The sequence below is a fragment of the Carassius carassius genome, chromosome 20 (assembly GCF_963082965.1).
Source record: "Carassius carassius chromosome 20, fCarCar2.1, whole genome shotgun sequence".
In the NCBI taxonomy this organism is placed as follows: Eukaryota; Metazoa; Chordata; class Actinopteri; order Cypriniformes; family Cyprinidae; genus Carassius; species Carassius carassius.
This window is the reverse complement of record NC_081774.1, coordinates 6,753,106-6,776,542: the sequence shown is the minus strand read 5'-3', so window position 1 is coordinate 6,776,542 and position 23,437 is coordinate 6,753,106. Positions and strand designations below refer to the sequence as shown.

The 23,437-nt window shown below is 37.1% G+C and overlaps 2 protein-coding genes across 4 annotated transcripts in view; both read left to right on the top strand.

Annotated features, from left to right (window-relative positions):
* The window catches only part of LOC132096176 (integrin beta-1-like), a 34,246-nt gene extending 26,514 nt beyond the window's left edge, over positions 1-7,732 (top strand). Inside the window, exon 15 of the mRNA XM_059501413.1 lies at positions 7,266-7,732. Within this exon, the coding sequence (XP_059357396.1) occupies positions 7,266-7,279 (14 nt within the window). The 3' untranslated portion in view covers positions 7,280-7,732. The remainder of the gene's footprint in view (positions 1-7,265) is intronic.
* Positions 1-23,437, top strand: part of itgb1b.1 (integrin, beta 1b.1) — a 33,971-nt gene that overhangs the window by 6,688 nt on the left and 3,846 nt on the right. The window contains exons 2-11 of one of the 3 annotated variants that reach the window (XM_059501419.1): positions 18,780-18,846; positions 19,149-19,234; positions 19,342-19,546; positions 20,463-20,633; positions 20,714-20,735; positions 20,778-20,949; positions 21,291-21,446; positions 21,687-21,782; positions 22,006-22,095; positions 22,662-22,802. In XM_059501419.1, the coding sequence (XP_059357402.1) occupies positions 18,780-18,846; positions 19,149-19,234; positions 19,342-19,546; positions 20,463-20,633; positions 20,714-20,735; positions 20,778-20,949; positions 21,291-21,446; positions 21,687-21,782; positions 22,006-22,095; positions 22,662-22,802 (1,206 nt within the window). Of the gene's footprint in view, positions 1-3,173; positions 3,315-3,860; positions 4,064-4,138; positions 4,378-5,002; positions 5,226-5,305; positions 5,539-18,779; positions 18,847-19,148; positions 19,235-19,341; positions 19,547-20,462; positions 20,634-20,713; positions 20,950-21,290; positions 21,447-21,686; positions 21,783-22,005; positions 22,096-22,661; positions 22,803-23,437 lie in introns of all 3 variants that reach the window. The other 2 variants (XM_059501417.1, XM_059501418.1) reach the window with 2 other exon arrangements.

Genomic DNA, 23,437 nt, shown 5'->3' with positions numbered 1-23,437 from the left:
TCAATAACCTTTAATGGAATGTAACTTTACATCCAAGCTTAGCTGCAGGAATCTGCAAGGGCAATGGACAAGAACATTGGTGCAGGCTTAGTAACACTTACCCTTGTGTGGTTGTCTATTTACAATGAAAATTAGTGCTGTCAAAATGAATGATTAATCCAAGTGATTAATCAAAAAATAAAAATGAAAAATAACTCATAATCCTGATACCTTCTTGATTGATAGCTTCCTGTATTCGCTATACACGTCTGCTATGTCCAGTGTGTGTGTGTGTGGGTGGGGGGGGTGTAACGAGTTACAAAGTTGGTACAGCCTACTTATCACAACATTGTCAATCGCGACGATAATTTATTAAAACGTCTCGCTACCGAACTACCTACAGTAGCTTTATTCGTGGAGGACGAAGAGAAAGCACCCATTTGGTAAATGAGCCAGTAGTGAAAAATAATATCTTTTTAAGTTCCAGTGCCATTTTGATACTTTTAAAACAGTACCGGTGCCTAAACGGTGCCTGAACCGATACTAAAAAAAAAAAAAGAGCCACAAAAAAAACTATGGATAACATTAAAGAACATTACAAATATTTAAAATAAATGCATAGCTTTCACCTTGGATGCTCTCATTTCCCAAGTTGTGCTTCCTTTACTCTAAGGCTAATAAATGTATTTCACAGTCTGGGTCATTATTTAATACAAAACCACACATATTATTTCTATTGTATCTCTGTCACTCACTCTGATATTTAGTTAAAATGAGTGCTGTCTATCACTGTCTTTAATCAGTCTTGTGAATTACTGTATGGTCATTCTTTATAAAGTAGCAACATTCTCGTTTGTAAAGTACAGTACTGTGCAAAAGTCTTAGGCACATTAGTATTTTCACCCCAAAAAAGGGTTTTAAGACAGTTATTTATATCTTTTGCTGTAGTGTGTCAGTAGGAAATATCAGTTTGCCATTAATTTTAATAATAATCTAATGCGATTTCAAATGCACCAGCAGTCTGACAACGGCGAAATGAATGTTTGGAAATGTAAACTGATATTTTATACTGACACACTTCAGCAAAATATATAAATAACTGGCCGAACACCATTCTTTTAAGTGAAAATACTAACGTGCCTAAGACTTTTGCACAGTAGCCAGTGTATGTATAAAGTACATATGATTAAATTAAGTATATTTAAATAAGTGTAATTAAAATATGTGTTAAGGGCTAGATTGTCGCTGGAGGAAACAGCTGTGGTGTGATGAGCGGTAACAAGCGAAAACTTTACAGTAGATGAGAAACCGACTGCTCCCTCGTGACCTTTTGTAAACTGTATTTATGGCAAAGAACTGCACAGATACGGATATTCTAACAATCCATCGATAAACACATACCTTGTGTCCTCTGTTTGTGTTTGAGTCCCCTCGTGCTGCTCTGCCGCGGTCTGCGGATTGAGGAGCGCGCTGAAAGACGGAGAGGAGACCGGTCTGAAGCCGGTTTCATATGAAATTTAAGGGGACTGACTCTGAGGCGATCGCAAATTTGTGTACAGTTTAGGGTGCTAAATGCTACAGAATATAAGGAGTAGAAGTAAAAAGTCGGCTGAAAAATACTTACTCAAGTAAAGTAGAGATACCCCAAATTTCTACTTAAGTAAGGTAACAAAGTATTTGTACTTCGTTACTTGACACATCTGATTGGCAACATGATTGGATATAAAAAGAGCCTCTCAGAGTGGCAGTGTCTCTCAGAAGTCAAGATGGGCAGAGGATCACCAATTCCCCCAGTGCTGCCGTAAAAAATAGTGGAGCAATATCAGAAAGGAGTTTCTCAGAGAAAAATGGCAAAGAGTTTGAAGTTATCATCATCTACAGTGCATAATATCATCCAAAGATTCAGAGAATCTGGAACAATCTCTGTGCGTAAGGGTCAAGGTCGGAAAACCATACTGGATGCCCATGATCTTCAGGCCCTTAGACGGCACTGTATCACATACAGGAATACTACTGTAATGGAAATCACAACATGGTCTCAGGAATACTTTCAGAAAACATTGTCGGTGAACACAGTCCACCGTGCCATTCACCGTTGCCAGCTAAAACTCTATAGGTCAAAAAAGAAGCCACATCTAAACATGATCCAGAAGCACAGGCGTTTTCTCTGGGCCAAGGCTCATTTAAAATGGACTGTGGCAAAGTGGAAAACTGTTCTGTGGTCAGATGAATCAAAATTTGAAGTTCTTTTTGGAAAACTGGGACGCCTTGTCATCCGGACTAAAGAGGACAAGGACAACCCAGATTGTTATCAGCGCTCAGTTCAGAGGCCTGCATCTCTGATGGTATGGGTTTGCATGAGTGCATGTGGCATGGGCAGCTTACACATCTGGAAAGGCACCATCAATGCTGAAAGGTATATCCAAGTTCTAGAACAACATGTGCTCCCATCCACATGTCGTCTCTTTCAGGGAAGACCTTGCATTTTCCAACATGACATTGCCAGACCACATACTGCATCAATTACAACTTCATAGCTGTGTAGAAGAAGGATCCGCGTACTGAAATGGCCAGCCTGCAGTCCAGATCTTTCACCCATAGAAAACATTTGGCGCATCATAAAGACGAAGATGTGACAAAGAAGACCTAAGACAGTTGAGCAACTAGAATCCTGTATTAGACAAGAATGGGACAACATTCCTATTCCTAAACTTGAGCAACTTGTCTCCTCAGTCCCCAGACGTTTGCAGACTGTTATAAAAAGAAGAGGGGATGCCACACAGTGGTAAACATGGCCTTGTCCCAACTTTTTTTTAGATGTGTTGATGACATAAAATCAACTTATTTTTCTCTTAAAATTATAAATTTTCTCAGTTTAAACATTTGATATTTCATCTATGTTGTATTCTGAATAAAATATTGAAATTTGAAACTTCCACATCATTGCATTCTATTTTTATTCACAATTTGTACAGTGTCCCAACTTTTTTGGAATCGGGTTTGTATTTTAAAGTATCGAATTTCAAAATATCTCCTTTTGTATCCCACAGAATAAAAAACTCATACAGGTTTAAAATGACATGAGGGTGAGTAATTGGTGACAGAATGTGAGTGAACTATCCCTTTAAAAGTAGTATTTGAATTAATATTTGTGAAGCACTAATGTACTCTCTGTGTTTAATTGTGTCAATCAGTCTTTGTCCTCAGAGGTCATTCTGGAGAACAGTAGGCTCCCCGAAGGTGTGTCCATCTCCTACATCTCCCACTGCAAGAATGGAGTGAGCGGGAAAGGTGAAAATGGGAGAAAGTGCTCCAACATTTCCATTGGGGATGAGGTGAGAATAATGTCCTCCAGCTAGACACTTATGCAGTTGCAGCTATGGCATTTTCATCAAATATTCAGTACTTTCCATTAGATACCAAATGTCCTAAACAAAACTGACCCTTTTTATCAATGTTAAGTGCCCCAACATCTCCACTGGGGATGAGCAGAGAGAGTTTGCGACTCTCTGCATTTTTTAAATAAATAAAGTCAATATTTGAACATAATTGTCAAAATTGAAAGTTCCCTAACTTAATATCTGAGTATATTAGCTTATTTACAGTTACATTACCTCACATTTCGTACATTCTGATGACTTAATACACTAACATAATGTAATAAACATTAACTTAATAACATAAATTGATTGTTACACAACCCTAATGTACACTACTGATAACAAAAATGACAATTTGTAGTTTTTACTTACAAAAACCATATTTGTCAGTATTTTATAGTAAAGAGCTCACAAATAAAACTTATACACCCGATGGGCTATTTCAATTCCCATAAATTATATGCCTCTGTTATTTATAAAACAATGTGTTGTGCCTCATAGGTGTTGTTTGATATAGAAATCACGGCTAAGGGCTGTCCATCTAAAGGTAAATCAGAGACTATAATGATCAAGCCGCTGGGTTTCACTGAGGAGGTCGAGATCGTCCTCAACTTCATCTGCGAATGTGAGTGTCATAAAGAAGGAATCCCAAACAGTCCGCAGTGTAGCGACGGCAATGGCTCTCTGGAGTGTGGAGCATGCAGGTTTGAGAGGCTGTTAATCTCATATGCAAATGCAGATAATATAATGATCTGATTTAATGTTTTCTCTCATATCAGGTGTAATGAAGGCCGGTTAGGCAGATTATGTGAGTGCAGTAGAGATGAGTTCCTGACAGATGATCTGGATGCGAACTGCCGCATTAATAACAAAATGGACATCTGCAGCAACAATGGAGAATGTGTCTGTGGAACGTGTGAGTGCAACAATAGAGACAACCCGGAGGAGAGATACAGTGGAAAGTTCTGCGAGTGTGACAACTTCAACTGTGACCGCTCCAACAACAAGCTCTGCGGAGGTACAACCCATTTTGTACTACAGTATTTATAAACATTTTTGAAATGTTCAAATGCATTCTGTCTTCTACTCAATTAAAAAAAAAAACAGAACACTGAATCAAGATGAATTGGTACTCCCACCTTTTTATTTGCACATTATTATTGTTTTAACGGTTTTATAAAATGTGTGTGTGGGGGGGGCATTGGTTGTTTTAAAGGTGGAGCATTTACCATTTTGATTTTATTTTGACTTTAATGGATTAAAAACCTACTATATTTGCTATATTATTATGCATGCCAATGCGGTATATATATATATATATATTTTTTTTTTACCTTAATGCGTTTTTTTTTTCTGAAAACTGTATCAAAATATCTGTCAGTGGGGTAAGAAAAATCATTGTTTCCCTTTGAATTACGTTTTCTTACCGTATTTTATTGTTTCAAGCATAATTACTATTTGATAAATTTAGAAAGAAAAAAAAAGAGTTCATATTTTGAAACATTTTAATTTATAAGTAAATGTATCTTGATTTAAATATTAGCTATTTTTACTGGAAAACAAGAAAAATATATACTTATTTTATTTTATTTTATTTGGAAGTAAATTAGGACACTTATAACAGTGGCATTTACCCCCAACAGGTCACGGTCGTTGTGAATGCAGGAAGTGTATCTGTGATGCTAACTACGCAGGAAGTGCTTGCGACTGCACATTGGACACCTCAACCTGTCTGGCCAGTAACAAACAGATCTGTAATGGTCGGGGCATCTGTGAGTGCGGCGTGTGTAAATGTACAGACTCAAAGTTTCAGGGTCCAACCTGTGAGATCTGCCCAACTTGTCCTGGAGTTTGCACTAAACACAAGTACGTAATTAACAGGACATTTGCTTGAACAACTGCCTCAGCTAGCAGCACTAAATATATTTTCCTGTCTTTTCTCACAGGGATTGTGTTCAGTGCCGAGCATTTGGTTCTGGTGATAAGAAAGACACATGTGAGAAAGATTGTAGCTACTTCAATCTTATAATGGTGAAGAAGAAGGACGAACTTCCTCAGCCCAACGACCAGCCCTACATCAATCACTGCAAAGAGCGGGATGCTAACGATTGTTGGTTCTTCTTCACCTACGCTACCAGGAATGACAACACCATTGAGGCCCATGTGGCAGAGGAACTTGGTAAGTGGAAGATGAAATAAGTACCAGCAGGTCCTGAGTTATATTGTTTTAGTTAACTAGTTAGTTAACTATATTGTTTAGTTAACTAGTAACAGTGCCTTTCAAAAGTATTCATACCACTTAATTTTTACACGTTATGTTATGTTCCTGCCATATGTAAACTGCTTTAAATAACTTTTTTCCATATCAATCTACACTCCATACACCATATAGACAAAGCAAAAACAGAATTGTCACAAACGCATAAATATATATATATAAAAAAATAAACCTGAAATAATTACATTGCATAAGTATTTGACCAAATATTTAACTGAAGAACCTTTACAGCCTCAAGGGTTTTTGTTTTTGTTTGATGCAACAAGATTTGTTCATCTGCATTTGCCAATTATCTGCCATCTTTCTCCTCACCTCTTCAACTCTCAAGCTGTGTCAGGTTGGATGGGACAGACTCACATTTTCAGGTTTCTCCAGAAATATTTGATTGGGTTCAAGCTCAGGCTCTGGCTGGGCCACTCAAGGACATTCACAGAGTTGTCTATAAGTCATTGCTGTGTGTTTAAGGTCATTGTTCTGATGGAAGGTAAACCTTCTGCCCAGTCTGAGGTTCTGGATGCTCTGCACTAGGTTTTCATTAAGGCTATCTCAATATCTTGGTGAATTGAGCTTTTCTTCTGCTCTGACAATTCCTTCAGTCCCTGCCGCTGAAAAATAGCTCCACAGATTGAGGCTGCTACCAGCACACTTTACTTTTGGGATTGTACACTGCAGGTAATGAGCAGAGCTGGTTTCCTTCAAACATGATGTTTGGAATTGAGGTTCATCAGACCAGAAAATATTATTTCTCTCAGTCTCAAGGTCCTTTAGGTGATTTTTTGCAAGTTCCAAGTATGTTTTCATGTGTCTTCACTGAAGAGAGGATTGAATCTTGCCACACCGCCATAAAGCCCAATTTGGTGAAGTGTTGCAGTGATGTTTGTCCTTCTGTAGATTTCTCCTATCTCAACATATGATCATGGAGATGAACTATAGTCACCATCAAGTTCTTGGTCACCACACTAACCAAAGCCCTTCCCCATCAGTTGCTCAGTTTGGCCAGGAGGCCAGCTCTAGGAAGAGTCCTGGTTGTTTCATACTTCTTCCATTAAGGGTAAGGTTGACCCTTAAATGAGGCGGTATTTTTTTCTGAACTCTTTCCCAGATGTCTGGCTTGATGCAAACCTGTTTTTGAGCTCTATAGGCAGTTCTTTTGACCTCAGGGCTTGGTTTTTGCTCTGATATGCATTATAAGCTGTTGGACATTTTATTAAGATGCCTTTCCCAATCATGCCCATTCAATTGAATTTGCCACAGGATAACTTCACTCAAAGTGTAATAACATCTACAAGCAATATGAATGATCCTGAGCTAAATTTATACGGTCCCATATAAAGATATGAATACTTATGCATTCAAATGATTTAAGTTTTTTATTTTTAATAAATTTGCAAATATGTTAAAAAAACTTTTTTTTTATGTGAAAAGTTTTTTAAAGCACATATATTATTGTAAAACTATACAGAACAAACCGTCATATTGTCATTACCAAAACAATGTGTTAGAAAAACATAAATAAATAGAATAATTCTAGGTCTTTAGGTGTTTTAAGTTACATGAGAATGTGTTATTCATACCACAATACTAAATAATTGTTATTTAAAGTTATTTTTTATCCCTTTTTATTTTAGATCCATTAATATAGGACAGTAGAGAGATGACCGGAAACTACTGGGAGGAAAGGGGAGCAGTATCTGCAAAGGACCTTGAGACGGGAATCGAACTCGGGGCGCCGTGAGCGCAGTTGCGCTATTTGTCTATGCCACAGGGTTATTGGTGCCAACAATAATTGTGTCTTTATAGAAATGTTATAGATGTATTTTTCTTAAGAGAAACAAATCAAATAAATTAGTCTTTTAATTTTAAATGGACAGAAATATACAGGTGCTTCTCAATGAATTAGAATGTTGAGGAAAAGTTCATTTATTTCAGTAATTCAACACAAATTGTGAAACTCATGTATTAAATTCAGTGCACACAGACTGAAGTAGTTTAAGTCTTTGGTGATTTTGGCTCACATTTAACAAAAACCCACCAATTCATGATTAGAATTCAAATTAGAATACTTCATAAAACCAATAAAAACATTTTTAGTGAATTGTTGGCCTTCTGGAAAGTATGTTCATTTACTGTACATGTACTCAATACTTGGTAGGGGCTCCTTTTGCTTTAATTACTGCCTCAATTCAGCGTGGCATGGAGGTGATCAGTTTGTGGCACTGCTGAGGTTGAATGGAAGCCCAGGTTTCTTTGGCAGTGGCCTTCAGCTCATCTGCATTGATTGGTCTCTTGTTTCTCATTTTCATCTTGAAAATACCCTATAGATTCTCTCTGGGGCTCAGGTCTGGTGAGTTTTCTGGCCAGTCAAGCACACCAACACTATGATCATTTAACCAACTTTTATTGCTTTTGGCAGTGTGGGCAGGAGCCAAATCCTGGTGGAAAATTAAATCAGCATCTTCAAATAATGGTCAGCAGAAGGAAGCATGTGGTGCTCCAAGATTTCGTGGTAAACAGGTGCAGTTTCTTTGGTATTCAAAAAACACAATGGACCAACACCAGCAGATGACATTGCACCCCAAATCATCACAGACTGTGGAAACTTAACACTGGACTTCATGAAACTTGGGCTATGAGCTTCTCCACCCTTCCTCCAGACTCTAGGACCTTGGTTTCCAAATGAAATACAAAACTTGCTATCATCTGAAAAAAGGACTTTGGACCACTCGGCAACAGTCCAGTTTCTTCTTCTCCTTAGCCCAGGTAAGACGCCTCTGACATTGTCTGTGGTACAGAAGTAGTTTAACAAGAGGAATACGACAACTGTAGCCAAATTCCTTGACACTTTTGTGTTTTGTCGCTCTTGATGCCTTGACCCCAGCCTCAGTTTATTCTTTATGAAGTTCCCTAAAATTCTTAAATCGATTTTGCTTAACAATCCTCATAAGGCTGCGGTTCTCTCTGTTGGTTGTACATCTTTTTCTTCCACACTTTTTCATTCCATTCAACTTTGTTAACATGCCTGGATACAACACACTGTAGGATTATCCTTGAACAGTCCATTTCATTAAATGAATCCAACACCGCATTCCACAGTTCGGAACGATTCCCTATCGAACCATTCATAAAACACAGTCATGGTGCCAAGATGGCTAAAGGAGATGTCACCCCCCCCCCCTTTCCCTTTTTGTGCCTGTCTAATCTCATACCGGCGATTCCAGGACAGCAGGAAAAGATTTCTCTTTGTTCCCCAAACTTAAGACCAAATGGCCAAGAAACCCTGTGGTGACCCCAATGCATAAATCCCCAGCCTTATCAGGAAACGAAGGATGCTAAGGCATTCCTATGGCCCAGGATCACCACAAACCTTAAACCAGGGAACACCTCCTTTCTGCAGCTGTAAATTCCAGAGATTTTTGTCTCCAAAACCAACAGACTGAAATTAACCCACTTGTGGTTTAATACAAACAACGGTCTCAAAATTGCTTCCAATAAGCTGAATTAATTACCAGGTTTTTACCTCACATATATTTTAAGTATCATGTATGTTTTATATAACCTGTGGATTTATTTCTCTGTGTGTTTAACTTTCATTACAGCCCATTCAAAGGGTTTTCTACCTCAGTTATAGGAACTAATCACCAGAAGTTGCCTCATACATGTGTATTCTCTGTATTATGCATGCTTTATATTACTCAAGTTAATTTTGTGTGTTAGACACTTATCACGGCTAAATCCTTATTTACTTCCACCTCAACTATAAGAGGTGGTAAATGTATATGGTATATGTATTTTGGTACCTACTTGATGGGTAAATGATTTCTAGAATTTTGATATTAAGTAGATGTGTGTAGGATGCACCATATTTAAACTATTAGTTTGCTTATTAAAGCGTTCAACTAAACTCTCAGGACATTACGCTAACTACATGCAAGAACCGGAGAACAGGGCGTAGGTCCCACCCAAGACAATATCTGATTGGCTGTCGCACTAGGAAGGACGGGTCAGATGGACATGCTTATGACCCAATGACAAGCAGCTATGCGTTGCTTTTTGCCTTCCTTTTGCAGTGACTTTTGCTCTTGCCTATGTTTTGTGCTGACCTTTCCATCGTCCAGCGTGTATGCTTACGTACTCTTCAAACCACCAAGAGCTCACTCAAAACTCATCAACTCTTCCGTAAGATCCTTCGTTGAACTTCGTCAAAAAGTAAACCCTCTCAGAGTCGCTCCAGACTCAGAGGAAACTCCGTTGCATAGCCACCCGCAATCCAGGAAGTCTCGCGAACAAAGCGCCACCCGGCAAAGACAACCAACCACTCACCATCAAGTGCTGTCCCCAGGGGCGTCGGACTGCAGGTAAAACCAGTACTGATTACCAGTGCCCCAAAGGAAGAAAGGGCCCTTGAAAAGTCTGGAATATATTTAATTTTTTTATTTGGGGGCCCATCAGGACTACCTGTGCATAGGGCCCGGGATGTTGTGCAACGCCCCTGGCTGTCCCTCAGAACGCGTCATCGACCGACTGCCACCCAATCAGCACCAGAGATTCCGCCTCAAGCAACTTCGTTACAGAAGGGAACGAACATGCCCAGAGGAGCATCCAAACGCAAATATCTCCTAATTCTGGCTGAACTGGTGCAAATCTTATTAAGAAAACGAACTAAGATTAAGTGTCTAACACTAGACACCTGGGGCTCCATTCACCCTCCGTTAATAACATCACTTTTCTCTGTCACTGTTTGAATGAATGTTTGTGTGTTTTCATTAGTTTAGTTTGTGTGTATTAGAGTAGTTCAATAAAGCCTTAGTTGATTTTACATACCAGTGTCTTGTGCTGTGTGCTTACAAGTTACTGCCTTACTCTGTGCCTTTAACTTGATTTTGTTACCTTGCTCATAATCAGTTATCATAATTTTATGATATTATTACCGTAGGCCACGGGATAATATTTTGTCCAGAACTGATCAAATACCATAATCTCAATTTATCGGTGGACGAATAGTTTATAAAGTGTTAAATATTAATTCTGAATAATTTGCATACTAATTCGGTTCTTATTCACTGTAATTCAATCCCCTTTGAGTTATATTGATCTTAATTCCCTCATTAATCTTACAACTCTGTGACAGCCATCTCATTGGCAATGAATTTTTGTGACACATACTTCTTGTGAAGGGTGTCAATGACTGTCAGAGACCATTTTGAAGGCTAAGGAAACCTTTGCAGGTGTTTTGAGTTGATTAACTGATTGGCATGTCATCATATTCTAATTTGTTGAGATCGTGAATTGTTTTTTGTTAAATGTGAGCCAAAATCTATGGAATTACATTTGGTTCAATAAAAAGGAACGAAATTTTATAAAACTGAACATAACTTTTTCAGAAACTATCAAAAATATGCCATTACAAAAGAAGAAAACACAATGAAAATGAAAAAAATGAACTCAGTAGCACAAATTTAACAGGCTCTTCAAATATGCTTCATTCTTTGTTAATGTTTTTCAAAGATTCGTTTTTGCAAATCGAGGATTCTGAATACATTGCCACAGATTTCGCTTACGCTTCACAGTTTTTCATTTGGTGTTTTGAGAAAAACCTCTCGTGGGGGCGGGCTTAACAGTGATCTACTCTGATTGGATAGTGAGCTTTTGATGGACAGGTGCTCTCTGACCTGGAAGTACAGACGCCACTTAGTGATGCGCATATTGGAAAGCTCTCGTGTGATTAAATCTGGTCTCTACGCAAAAATTCTTTTTCACAGACAAAGTGAAAGAAATTTATTTTAAGGTCATACACAGGTTCTACCCTGTAAAGAAGTTTATACACAGATTTAAATCTGACAATGATCTTACAAGCTCTTTTTGTTTGAGTTCTGAAGAAACTGTACACTTATTTTGGTCATGTCAATACACTCAGAAACTTTGGGATGATATTGGTGTGTTTGTCAAGTGTAAGATTTTGTCAGGCTTCTCAGTAGGCTACATATGAAAAACATTATATTTGGGTATTATGACTGACCCCACAAAAATATCAGTTTTTATATTAATTTAAAAATTTTCCTAAACAAATTTCACATTCACAAATGCATGCCCTCTTTTCTTTAGTTCTATTTTATTCTTTTTTTGTTTTGTTTTGTTTGTTTGTTTTTTTGGTTGATATTATGTGATGTATGTTTATACTTTAGTTCTCTGCATTAATAAAAATAGAAAAATAAAAAAAGCTCTTGCGGTGATTTGTATGCAATACGTCGTGCCTTGTATTACTAAATATGTAAATAATATTTGACCTTCGATCGTCTCAGTCTGTAAAGATGAGCTCTCAGGAGACACAGAGCAGGGTGACATCTTCCTCCTCTGCTTGTCCTTTAAGGCAGCTTGAAGTAAGCTTGTGTTACTGAAGTAACCAATAACATCGATACAAGTTTTTTATGTTACAGTGTGCTACAGTTTGTTGTGGGCAGGGCCGGCCCTGACCAATTTGCTGCCCTAGGCAAGATTTTACCTGGCGCCCCATGCATCACAGCCCATTTTACCCTGTCATTGTGTTCATGATTTAGCATATATATATATATATATATATACACACACACACATTACAGCAGAACTGTTTCCAACACTCATAATAAATCATATTACAATGATTTCTAAAGGATCATGTGATAGACCGGATGTCACATGTGACACTGAAGAATGGAGTTATGATGCTGAAAATTCAGTTTTGCATCACAGAAATAAATGATAATTTAAAGTATAATAAATTGAAAACATATTATTTTAAATTGTAATAATATATCACAATATTAAATTTTTTTCTGTATTTTTGATCAAATAAATGCAGGCTTGATGAGCAGAAGAAACTTCTTTCAAAAACATTAAAAATAGTAATGTTTCCAAACTTTTGGCCTGTACTGTATCCCCCCAAAACTGCACAACTGTAGAGTAAAACATTAATAAAAAAGTGATAATAAAAAATGCGTCTTAAAACTGACATGATTGTACAAAATCACAGTCTGGGGACTCAGAACTCAGAACAACTGCTAACATTAAGTTTAAGGTAAAAATAACTGCCATGAAATTATAGTATCTTACTCCTTTGCAATAAATTGTTCTTTCACTACATCTCTTTACCTTTGTCTTTATCCTCTTCTCTTCTTTTTGGTACTGTATCTATCGCAGACTATGCTCATTTATAATGTGTCATGTAAATTCGGCCTTCCGTCACAATCAGGAAACTTTCACCGTGTCTAGAACTGGCGCGAGCTGCCAGGCCCGTTTCTACGAGCTGTGCGTTAACAAAAGCAGTGCTGTCTACATTGGATGCGGCGTCGGGCACGCTACACAACAAATTACCAACAACTGATCGTGCGCGCGCTCTGTTTCTGACGCACTTCAAGCACTCGATGGGCGGGGGAAGATTGAAGAGCCGGACTTTTTTTTTTTTTGCTTTATTTGGTAGTATTTCGAATTAATGGTTTTTAAATAGTAGCCTATTATTAAAAAAAAAAAAAAAAAATTCACTCGTTCGCTCATTCTGGCGCCCCTATGGATGAGTGGCGGGCCGGCCCTGGTTGTGGGTTATTATTGTCATTCAGTAACACAAGCTTACTTCAAGCTGCCTTGAAGGACAAGAGCTCATCTTTACAGACTGAGAAGATCGAAGGTCAAATATTATTTACATATTTAGTAATACAAACATAGACTGTAAAAAATACAAATCAGCGCGAGAGATTTCCAATATGTGCACCACTGAGTGGCGTCTGTACTTCCCGGTCAGAGAGCCAGGGGCACCCCCAAGAGGTGGCCAGGGGTGGCCACGGCCACCACTGAATAAACTCTGGCCACCCCTGTGGCCACCCCTAGGATGATTTTCAGTGTGTAACCTACTATAAGTTTAAATGCAGAATGTAAATTCGTAATAGTTTAAGAAGTGGGGGAAAAAATAAATAAAAATGCAGCACATGCTGCAGCCACCAAAAAAAGATCGTAGATTGGCAGCACAGGAGTAGTCCTCCCCCCGTCGCCCTCCCCGTCCAAACAAAACACAGAGTGTGCACATACGTCTAGATGGTCTAGACTGGTTCGCATACGCATTTGTAGTGCGTTCTTTCACTGGAAATTTAGAATTATCACATTTTTCAAGATATGGGGCAGAAAATTTATAGATCTATATAGTTTATATAATTTCATATAGTTATTATTACACAAAGAGTTACATTTTTCTCTAAAAGTCAGCATAATTACAAGTGTGACATTGCTTTTATACAACAGTTCAAACAAAAATCATTCCAAACACAGCCACTGTTTTGCGTCTCTGAGCAACATGACAGTGATTCGTTCCTGAATAAATCAACCGTTTAAATGATTCGGTTCAATCGCAATGACTCACTTATTAACAGTGACTCACTGCCACCTACTGCTGGTTTTAATTTCATATTTACGGTACCTTCTTATTTTTTAAATAATTTCAAACATCAGTTTTCAATGTTTTATTTTTAAAATATCAGAACATTATTTATTAATTTATAACTGCGGGCTAAAGTTACCATGTCCCACAGAGCTGCATTAAACAGTGTGTAAAAACATCTCAATGGCACTTCAGATGCAGCTTCTGTTTTCTCTGCATTGCAAAGATCATTTTTGTTGATACTGATTGCATTTGCTTGGTAACAGCCAAAATGCAAGTATTTGACCTAAAAGATGGTGCACACTTCTAGAAAAAATGGCGTAAAGGTAAAAATAAAAAATTGAGGAGTCATCTGTCAGCACAACTAGAAATAAGATATCAGCACAATTAAAGTGACATTATTGTCTATTTATCGTTATCGATAAAATCCCAGAAATACCAGGGATACCATTTTTTGGTCAATATTGGAACCCTTAATTATTTTCTCTTTATTTTGGTGTGCCACCCCAAGATTTACTGTGGCCTCATCTGGCCACCCCTGTTAAAATTTTCTGGGGGCGCCACTGCAGAGAGCACCTGTCCATCAAAAGCTGACTATCCAATCAGAGTAGATCACTGTTAAGCCCGCCCCCACGACAAGATTGTGTCAAAACACCAAACGAAAAACTGTGAAGCGTAAGCGAAATCTGTGGCAATGCATTCAGAATCCACGATTAGTGAAAACGAATCTTTGAAAAACATTAACAAAGAATGAAGCATATTTGAAGAGCCTGTTAAATTTGTGCGACTGAGTTGATTTTTTTCATTTTCATTGTCTTTTTCTTCTTTTGTAATGGCATATTTTTGATAGTTTCTGAAAAAGTTACGTTCAGTTTTATAAAGTTTCGTTCATTTTTATTGAACCAAATGTAATTCCATGAAAATCATCACAATTAAAATAACCAAAGAATTAGACTACTTCAGTCTATGTGCATTGAATTTATTTAATACATGAGTTTCATAATTTGAGTTGAATTACTGAAATAGATGAACTTTCCCTCGACATTCTAATTTATTGAGAAGCACCTGTATTTGCCTTGCACCTTGACTTAAAAGTCAATTTTTTTAAACGTTTTTTTTTAGATGTATACATCCTCTGAAAGCCGAATGAATAAGCTTTCAATTGATGTATGGATTTGGATATCAGGATATATTTGGCTGAGATACAACTATTTTATAATCTGGAATCTGATGGTGCAAAAAAAAAAGAAAACAAATATTAAGAAAATCCAATTGAAGCTCTTAGCAGTGCATATTACTAATCAAAAAGGTTCGATATAATTACAGTATGAAATTCACAAAATATCTTCATGGAAAATTATTGTTACTTAATATACTAATGATTTTTCGCATTAAAGAAAATGTCTAACCCTAACCCTAAATCTGTTTTCAGCTTTATTGGGATACAAAGGTTAGAACATTTAATGAACTATGAGCAATTTCTTTGTAACTATAAAATTATATTACCAGTGCACTAAAATTTTACAAATAAACTGGTTTTGAGCATCTATTTATCTTTTATTTATCAAGTATTGTATCCTGCAGGTTCTACAATATTAACATTACATCCATCACCTTTCAGTTGTAATGGCTGATAGTTTGTGAGCGTCGCAAATGAATGAAACTAAGCATGTTTTCACTTCAATCCTTTTTTAAAGCTTTCTTTGCTAGCTCCTCGACAGCTTCATTTCCAGAAATCCCTTTATAACAGAATCCAGTTGCCACTACTGTCATTTGATTATTATACAAGATCATAAATATTTAATTCATTTTTCTATGGGTGATTTCTGGCTAGATAATATTATTTTTATTACTGATGCTTAAGTCTTATTTCCTCCTCAACCCATGTTAAACCTATTATAATGGCAATTATTTTTATACAATATATTGATAAATTAGATGTCTGTCTGTCATTTCTACACATACAACCCGAATTCCGGAAAAGTTGGGACGTTTTTTAAATTTTAATAAAATGAAAACTAAAGGAATTTCAAATCACATGAGCCAATATTTTATTCACAATAGAACATAGATAACGTAGCAAATGTTTAAACTGAGAAATTTTACACTTTTATCCACTTAATTAGCTCATTTAAAATTTAATGCCTGCTACAGGTCTCAAAAAAGTTGGCACGGGGGCAACAAATGGCTAAAAAAGCAAGCAGTTTTGAAAAGATTCAGCTGGGAGAACATCTAGTGATTAATTAAGTTAATTGATATCAGGTCTGTAACATGATTAGCTATAAAAGCTTTGTCTTAGAGAAGCAGAGTCTCTCAGAAGTAAAGATGGGCAGAGGCTCTCCAATCTGTGAAAGACTGCGTAAAAAAATTGTGGAAAACTTTAAAAACAATGTTCCTCAACGTCAAATTGCAAAGGCTTTGCAAATCTCATCATCTACAGTGCATAACATCATCAAAAGATTCAGAGAAACTGGAGAAATCTCTGTGCGTAAGGGACAAGGCCGGAGACCTTTATTGGATGCCCGTGGTCTTCGGGCTCTCAGACGACACTGCATCACTCATCGGCATGATTGTGTCAATGACATTACTAAATGGGCCCAGGAATACTTTCAGAAACCAATGTCGGTAAACACAATCCGCCGTGCCATCAGCAGATGCCAACTAAAGCTCTATCATGCAAAAAGGAAGCCATATGTGAACATGGTCCAGAAGCGCCGTCGTGTCCTGTGGGCCAAGGCTCATTTAAAATGGACTATTTCAAAGTGGAATAGTGTTTTATGGTCAGACGAGTCCAAATTTGACATTCTTGTTGGAAATCACGGACGCCGTGTCCTCCGGGCTAAAGAGGAGGGAGACCTTCCAGCATGTTATCAGCGTTCAGTTCAAAAGCCAGCATCTCTGATGGTATGGGGGTGCATAAGTGCATACGGTATGGGCAGCTTGCATGTTTTGGAAGGCTCTGTGAATGCTGAAAGGTATGTAAAGGTTTTAGAGCAACATATGCTTCCCTCCAAACAACGTCTATTTCAGGGAAGGCCTTGTTTATTTCAGCAGGACAATGCAAAACCACATACTGCAGCTATAACAACAGCATGGCTTCGTCGTAGAAGAGTCCGGGTGCTAACCTGGCCTGCCTGCAGTCCAGATCTTTCACCTATAGAGAACATTTGGCGCATCATTAAACGAAAAATACATCAAAGACGACCACGAACTCTTCAGCAGCTGGAAATCTATATAAGGCAAGAATGGGACCAAATTCCAACAGCAAAACTCCAGCAACTCATAGCCTGAATGCCCAGACGTCTTCAAACTGTTTTGAAAAGAAAAGGAGATGCTACACCATGGTAAACATGCCCCGTCCCAACTATTTTGAGACCTGTAGCAGAAATCAAAATTGAAATGAGCTCATTTTGTGCATAAAATTGTAAACTTTCTCAGTTTAAACATTTGCTATGTTATCTATGTTCTATTGTGAATAAAATATTGGCTCATGTGATTTGAAAGTCTTTTAGTTTTCATTTTATTAAAATTTAAAAAACGTCCCAACTTTTCCGGAATTCGGGTTGTAATTCTGGGATATACACCTCATGCAATTGAATCGTTTGATCCGCCTGTATATATATCTACTTTCATTTTCATTAAAAAAAAAAAAAAATCCTGAATATGCTTCTTTGCATTGTATTATTAGATTATTAGATTTTATTTTGTTCATTGTTGTCATGCATTATGGCATATTATTCAAAAACTATTATTCAAAATATTTTAATATTGATAAATATTTTATATTAAATTATTATTATTGAAATATTTGTTACATTTTTATGTCTGATGAGAGTCAAATCTTTTTTTTCTTCTTATTTTCTAATGTGAATCTGTTCTGGGGGAGGAGCCTCACTCTGACATGTCCCACCCAAACCTCCCAAACCTTCAGTTTGTGTTTCCTGTGTGAGGTGTGAGACTGCTGCTGCTGTATCTTCTGTACATTCTTCATATGCCTACAGGGCTGTTAAGGTGCACTGTAACCTGAATTGTAACTCAAGACATCTGGAAAAGTTGAGCATATAAACATTAACTTCATAAACTATATAAACTTCATAAACTTCTATACAGCCTTAGGAGCATGTGTTAAGGTGAGTAACTAAGCTTTTTTTCCCCCACTTTTCTTTATTTTCACTTATTTTAAAATGGTCTACACTACACTTCACTAGTCATATATTCTGCAAGTAAATATTGTGTCTGTGTATATATATATATATCAGATATATATCAGATCGAAACTGTTCAAGCAAATCTATAATTCAGTGATCAATCATTTATGCTAATGTTTGTGTGCGTGTGTGTGTGTGTGTGTATTATATATATTACCATGCAGCTAGTGAGATAGTAAAATAATAGTTTTTGTCTTTTTATTTAAATAGAGTCTGTTTCTTGGTGCTGCTGTTTCCTTCTCAATAACTTATTTGTTATCAAAGTCAATGATTAACTGTCTCTTTCATTGTTCTGAGTCAGAGACACTCCTGTTTGCCTGTCCTTTTTTAACGGCAACCTACATTTTGGTGCAAAGAGTTTACTTATCAAACTAAAAGAGTCAAGATTATTAATGCACATTTAAAAAAAATCTTTCACAGTACAATTTATGTGAGTATCAGACAAGGACTTTGTATTTGTACATAAGTGATTGCTCTCTCTCTCTCTCTCTCTCTCTCCCTGATGCATTTCTGTGTAATTCTTTTGCATTTAGATGGATATGAAGGTGCTATTAATATCAGCTCTACTAGGATTTGTCTCTTATGTCAGATCAAAAACAGGTAATGCAAGTCATTTGTAGCCAGCAACATGGCTACTTATTAGTGCCTTAGGGGCATTCTTTTAATGTTTAGGTTTATGAGTTTATTGTATGATTAAGTGCACTGCTTTGCCATGAATACACAAAGAAATAACTTTAAAAATACCTTCTTAAGTTAATCTGCAAAAGATCTACTTGTTGGGGTTTCTTTTCACGATGTTTTAGTCACTGCATGGGAAATGATGACTATTTGAATATGACTTAACATTGTACTATTTTAGATCTTGTCTTCTAAAGTTGTTGTCTTATGTGTTTTGTGTTCAGACAGCAATATATGTATTTCTGCAAATGCCAAAACATGTGGAGAGTGTATTCAGGTCGGGCCACTGTGTGCATGGTGCAAAGATCCTGTAAGTTACATTGTCTACCAAGCTTGATGGTCTTCTCTTGATTCTGGAAGATGTTCTGAGTCTTACCAGAATGTGTACTTAGTAAGTCTCTGCTTGCATCTTAACAGGGTTTCAAACCTTCACGGTGTGATGACAGAGACTCTCTGGAAAAGGTTGGGTGCACTCCACTCGGCATAGAAAACCCTCGAGGAACGGTCACCATTGACAAAAACAAACCCGTCACAAACCGTAAAGTTGATGGAGGACAGAATCTGAGGCCTGATGAGATCACCCAGATCCAGCCACAGAAACTCACCCTGAACCTACGATCAGGTACTGGACCCCATCTGTGAACAACAAAAACATCACTGGATGTGTCTGAATGTGTTGTGTGATATAAATCAGGACAAGTTCATCTAAAATGTCATTTCATCATTTACTCACCCATATGTTTTTCCAAAATTGTGTGTATTATTTCCTTCATGAACCCCAGAAGGATTTCAGAAGAACATATTTGCTACTCTTTTCAATATAATGAAAGTGAATGATGACTGAGGATGCTTGTGAAGTGGGAAAAAAAAAAAAGTACAAGTAATTACCATAAAAGTACTATAAATGTTGGAAATATTCCAAATCTTCTAAATCTATACATTAGATTCGTAAAAGAAATCGGCCGATATTTATTTACTTAAAACCTTGATATGCGCTCTCATTGACATTCACAGGATAATCAACAAGAGTCTTACTAATAAACGTATCTTTTTTATTTTTATTTCAATGAATCAGCTGATTTAGTTCACCGAGCTGGTCTGAAAGTCTCGTTCACTAATGGATTCGGTTCTTGAGTTCACCCACTGACTGACCGGGAAGATTATCAGTGACTGAATGACTCAAATTCCTGTTTGTCAAACAAAGCTATTCTACGACTAAAGATTTGTAATGTATTGCACAAGTCAAATAGATGACTTTTGCGATATGTTGCTTTTTTTGTTGTTTTGATTTTAGAGTTTGACAGCCCCTTGACAGTCCTCATTCCCTTTCATTATGTAACCAGGATAAAAATGTACAAAATGCATAAGCAAGAAAAAAGTCATAAAGATCTGCATATGATATGTGGGTGAGTCAATGTTTTTTACTATTAAGTAAACTATTCCTTTATTAGTTAACATAGTAATAGAAGTCTGATCACTTAAAAAATAAGTTTAGCAAACTGGTCATAGCATTCATGGCATATTTATTCTCCTTACAGGTGAATCACAGAGGTTTACTCTCAAGTTCAAGAGGGCAGAAGATTATCCCATCGATCTGTACTTCCTGATGGACCTCAGCGACTCCATGGACATAAATCTTAAAAATGTCAAAAACCTGGGAACCGAACTTGCCAGGGAGATGCAGCACATCACAAAAGACCTGAGGATAGGTTAGGAGAACACATGCTTACATTCACAGCTGCTTACACTCTTAAAGCTGTTTAAATGATCTGCCAACTCTTGTTTAAAGGTTTTGGTTCATTCTTGGAGAAACTGGTTATGCCTTACATTCTGATGACACCGAAGTTTCTGAAGAACCCATGTTTTCCAAGACACTGCTCACCACCCTTCAGCTACAAAAATGTCCTGAATTTGACTGACGATGGTGCATTGTTCACCCAAGAGGTCAGCAAGCAGCAAACCTCTGGAAACCTGGACTTTCCCGAGGCAGGATTTGATGCAATCATGCAAGCTGCTGTCTGCACGGTGAGTAGAGCTGAACATTCCCTAAATCCCAGAGAACTGGGCAAAGTTTTCAATAAATGTTTGCACATGCAGTGTTGTACTTGCCCTGCGAATGGCTCCGTCTACAACAACTTTCTTTTTGTTCTAATAAAATAGTTTTTCTAATGGAAAATGCTCCAAATTTAGAAATCCAGAAGCTGAACTCAGATTTTCTTATAATGTATACGTCATCATTATCTTCATTTACTGCTTCTGACTGTCACTCAAGGGTTCTGATTTCATTTTAAAACACTAAGTGTGTAGTAAGTATGTGACTGAGCCTTTGTAAAATCAGAAACTGCTGTGTTTGGATTGTATTTCAGGAAGTGATCGGCTGGAGGAATGTTACTCGCCTCCTTGTGTTCTCCACGGATGCTGGATTCCATTTTGCTGGAGATGGAAAACTGGGTGGCATTGTTCGACCAAATGATGGGAAATGCCATCTGGAGAATAATATGTACACTATGAGCAATTACTTTGTAAGTATGTATTTGATAGATAGATAGATAGATAGATAGATAGATAGATAGATAGATAGATAGATAGATAGATAGATAGATAGATAGATAGATAGATAGATAGATAGATAGATAGATAGATAGATAGATAGATAGATAGATAGATAGATAGATAGATAGATAGATAGATAGATATTCAGACAGTCAGAGAGACCACTAGAAATGTCAGAGTGTGTCTTTGATTTTAGTTGTTTTTTACAGGACTACCCCTCCATCTCTCAGTTGGTAGACACACTGAGTGACAACAACATTCAGACCATCTTTGCTGTGACACAGCAATTCAAAGATCTTTATCAGGTGTGTATTCAGAGATCTTTATCAATATGTTTGTTATACCTTCTCAGCATTGCAACAATATCATATTCATCATCTCATAATATAAGCATCAGGTTTAACTCTGATTGTAGTCTGTATTGATTACTATAATGCTTTTGTGTGTGTGTGTGTGTGTGTGTGTGTGTGTGTGTGTGTGTGTGTGTGTGTGTGTGTGTGTGTGTGTGTTTGTGTGTGTGTGCAATAGGAGCTGTCTGCTCTAATCCCTAAATCAGCAGTGGGGACACTGTCTACTAACTCTTCCAATGTCATCCAGCTCATCATTGATGCATATAATGTGAGTTCATGTTATTTATATAATGTATATGTCAATAATGGTTGGCTCTGGTGAGCTGTAGTTCCTTTTAGGGTTGAAAGGAAGTGAAGCTAAAACCACTCTAACTCTTTACTTATTTGCAAAGGATTCTACTTTACACCAATTCCCATGCATAATGTTTGTTTATAATATTAAATATGTACTACTCATTTGAATGATCAGAAAAAGGCAAGACACTTATTGCTCAATCAGATCAACAGTTCTGCAATCAGTAAAATTATAAGTTCAAAGTCCACAGATCACACCTAAAAATGAAAATACCTTCATCACTCACTCACCCTCATGCCATTCCAAACCTTTTTGGATTTCTTTTTCGTCTATGAAACACAGAAGAAGATATTTTGAAGTATCGAATTTCAAAATATCTCCTTTTGTATCCCACAGATAAAAAAATCATACAGGTTTAAAATGACATGAGGGTGAGTAATTGGTTGCAGAATGTGAGTGAACTATCCCTTTAAAAGTAGTATTTGAATTAATATTTGTGAAGCACTAATGTACTCTCTGTGTTTAATTGTGTCAATCAGTCTTTATCCTCAGAGGTCATTCTGGAGAACAGTAGGCTCCCCGAAAATGTGTCCATCTCCTACATCTCCCACTGCAAGAATGGAGTGAGCGGGAAAGGTGAAAATGGGAGAAAGTGCTCTGACATCTCCATTGGGGACGAGGTGAGAGAGTACAGTTCTGAACATCTGCACTTGTCCGTGCATAGAGTATCTCTCTTTTGCTAGCTGTGGCTTACGCTTAGTGCACAAGTTCTCATATGATACCAAAATTCCAGCTAATGCCCATTCACCAATGACATTCTAGTTTGCATACTTCTAAGAGATATACCAGTTTAGACTGAAGCAGCACTGAGCAACACCCAATGAAATTGTGAAAGGAAAGACTGGAAGAGGATGGTGAGCTGTTGGGAAATTTTTTTTAATTAAATCTAGTTAGAACTAGTTATTTTTATTTTCAGTTCTGTGCAAATCAGCACAAAGCAATCTGAATGTTTCACTTCTTCAGTGCAGTACAAATCTGGCACCTGTGATTGCCAGAAATTCTCCATAAAAATAAGTTGAGAATGTTTCAAAAATGATCAGATGGCATGTTAGTGTCATACATAAAATTGTATGACATCTAACAGAGTTCTGATTACTCATCAGGGTTGGCAGTGCATGTGACATCAAAATAATGAAATAAGCAGTGTTGGGGAAAGTTACTCCCTAAACAAATAACGAATTACGTTACTTTGTTACTTTTTATGGAAATTAATGCGTTATGTTACTTTTGCGTTACTTTCACGTTACTTTTTAAA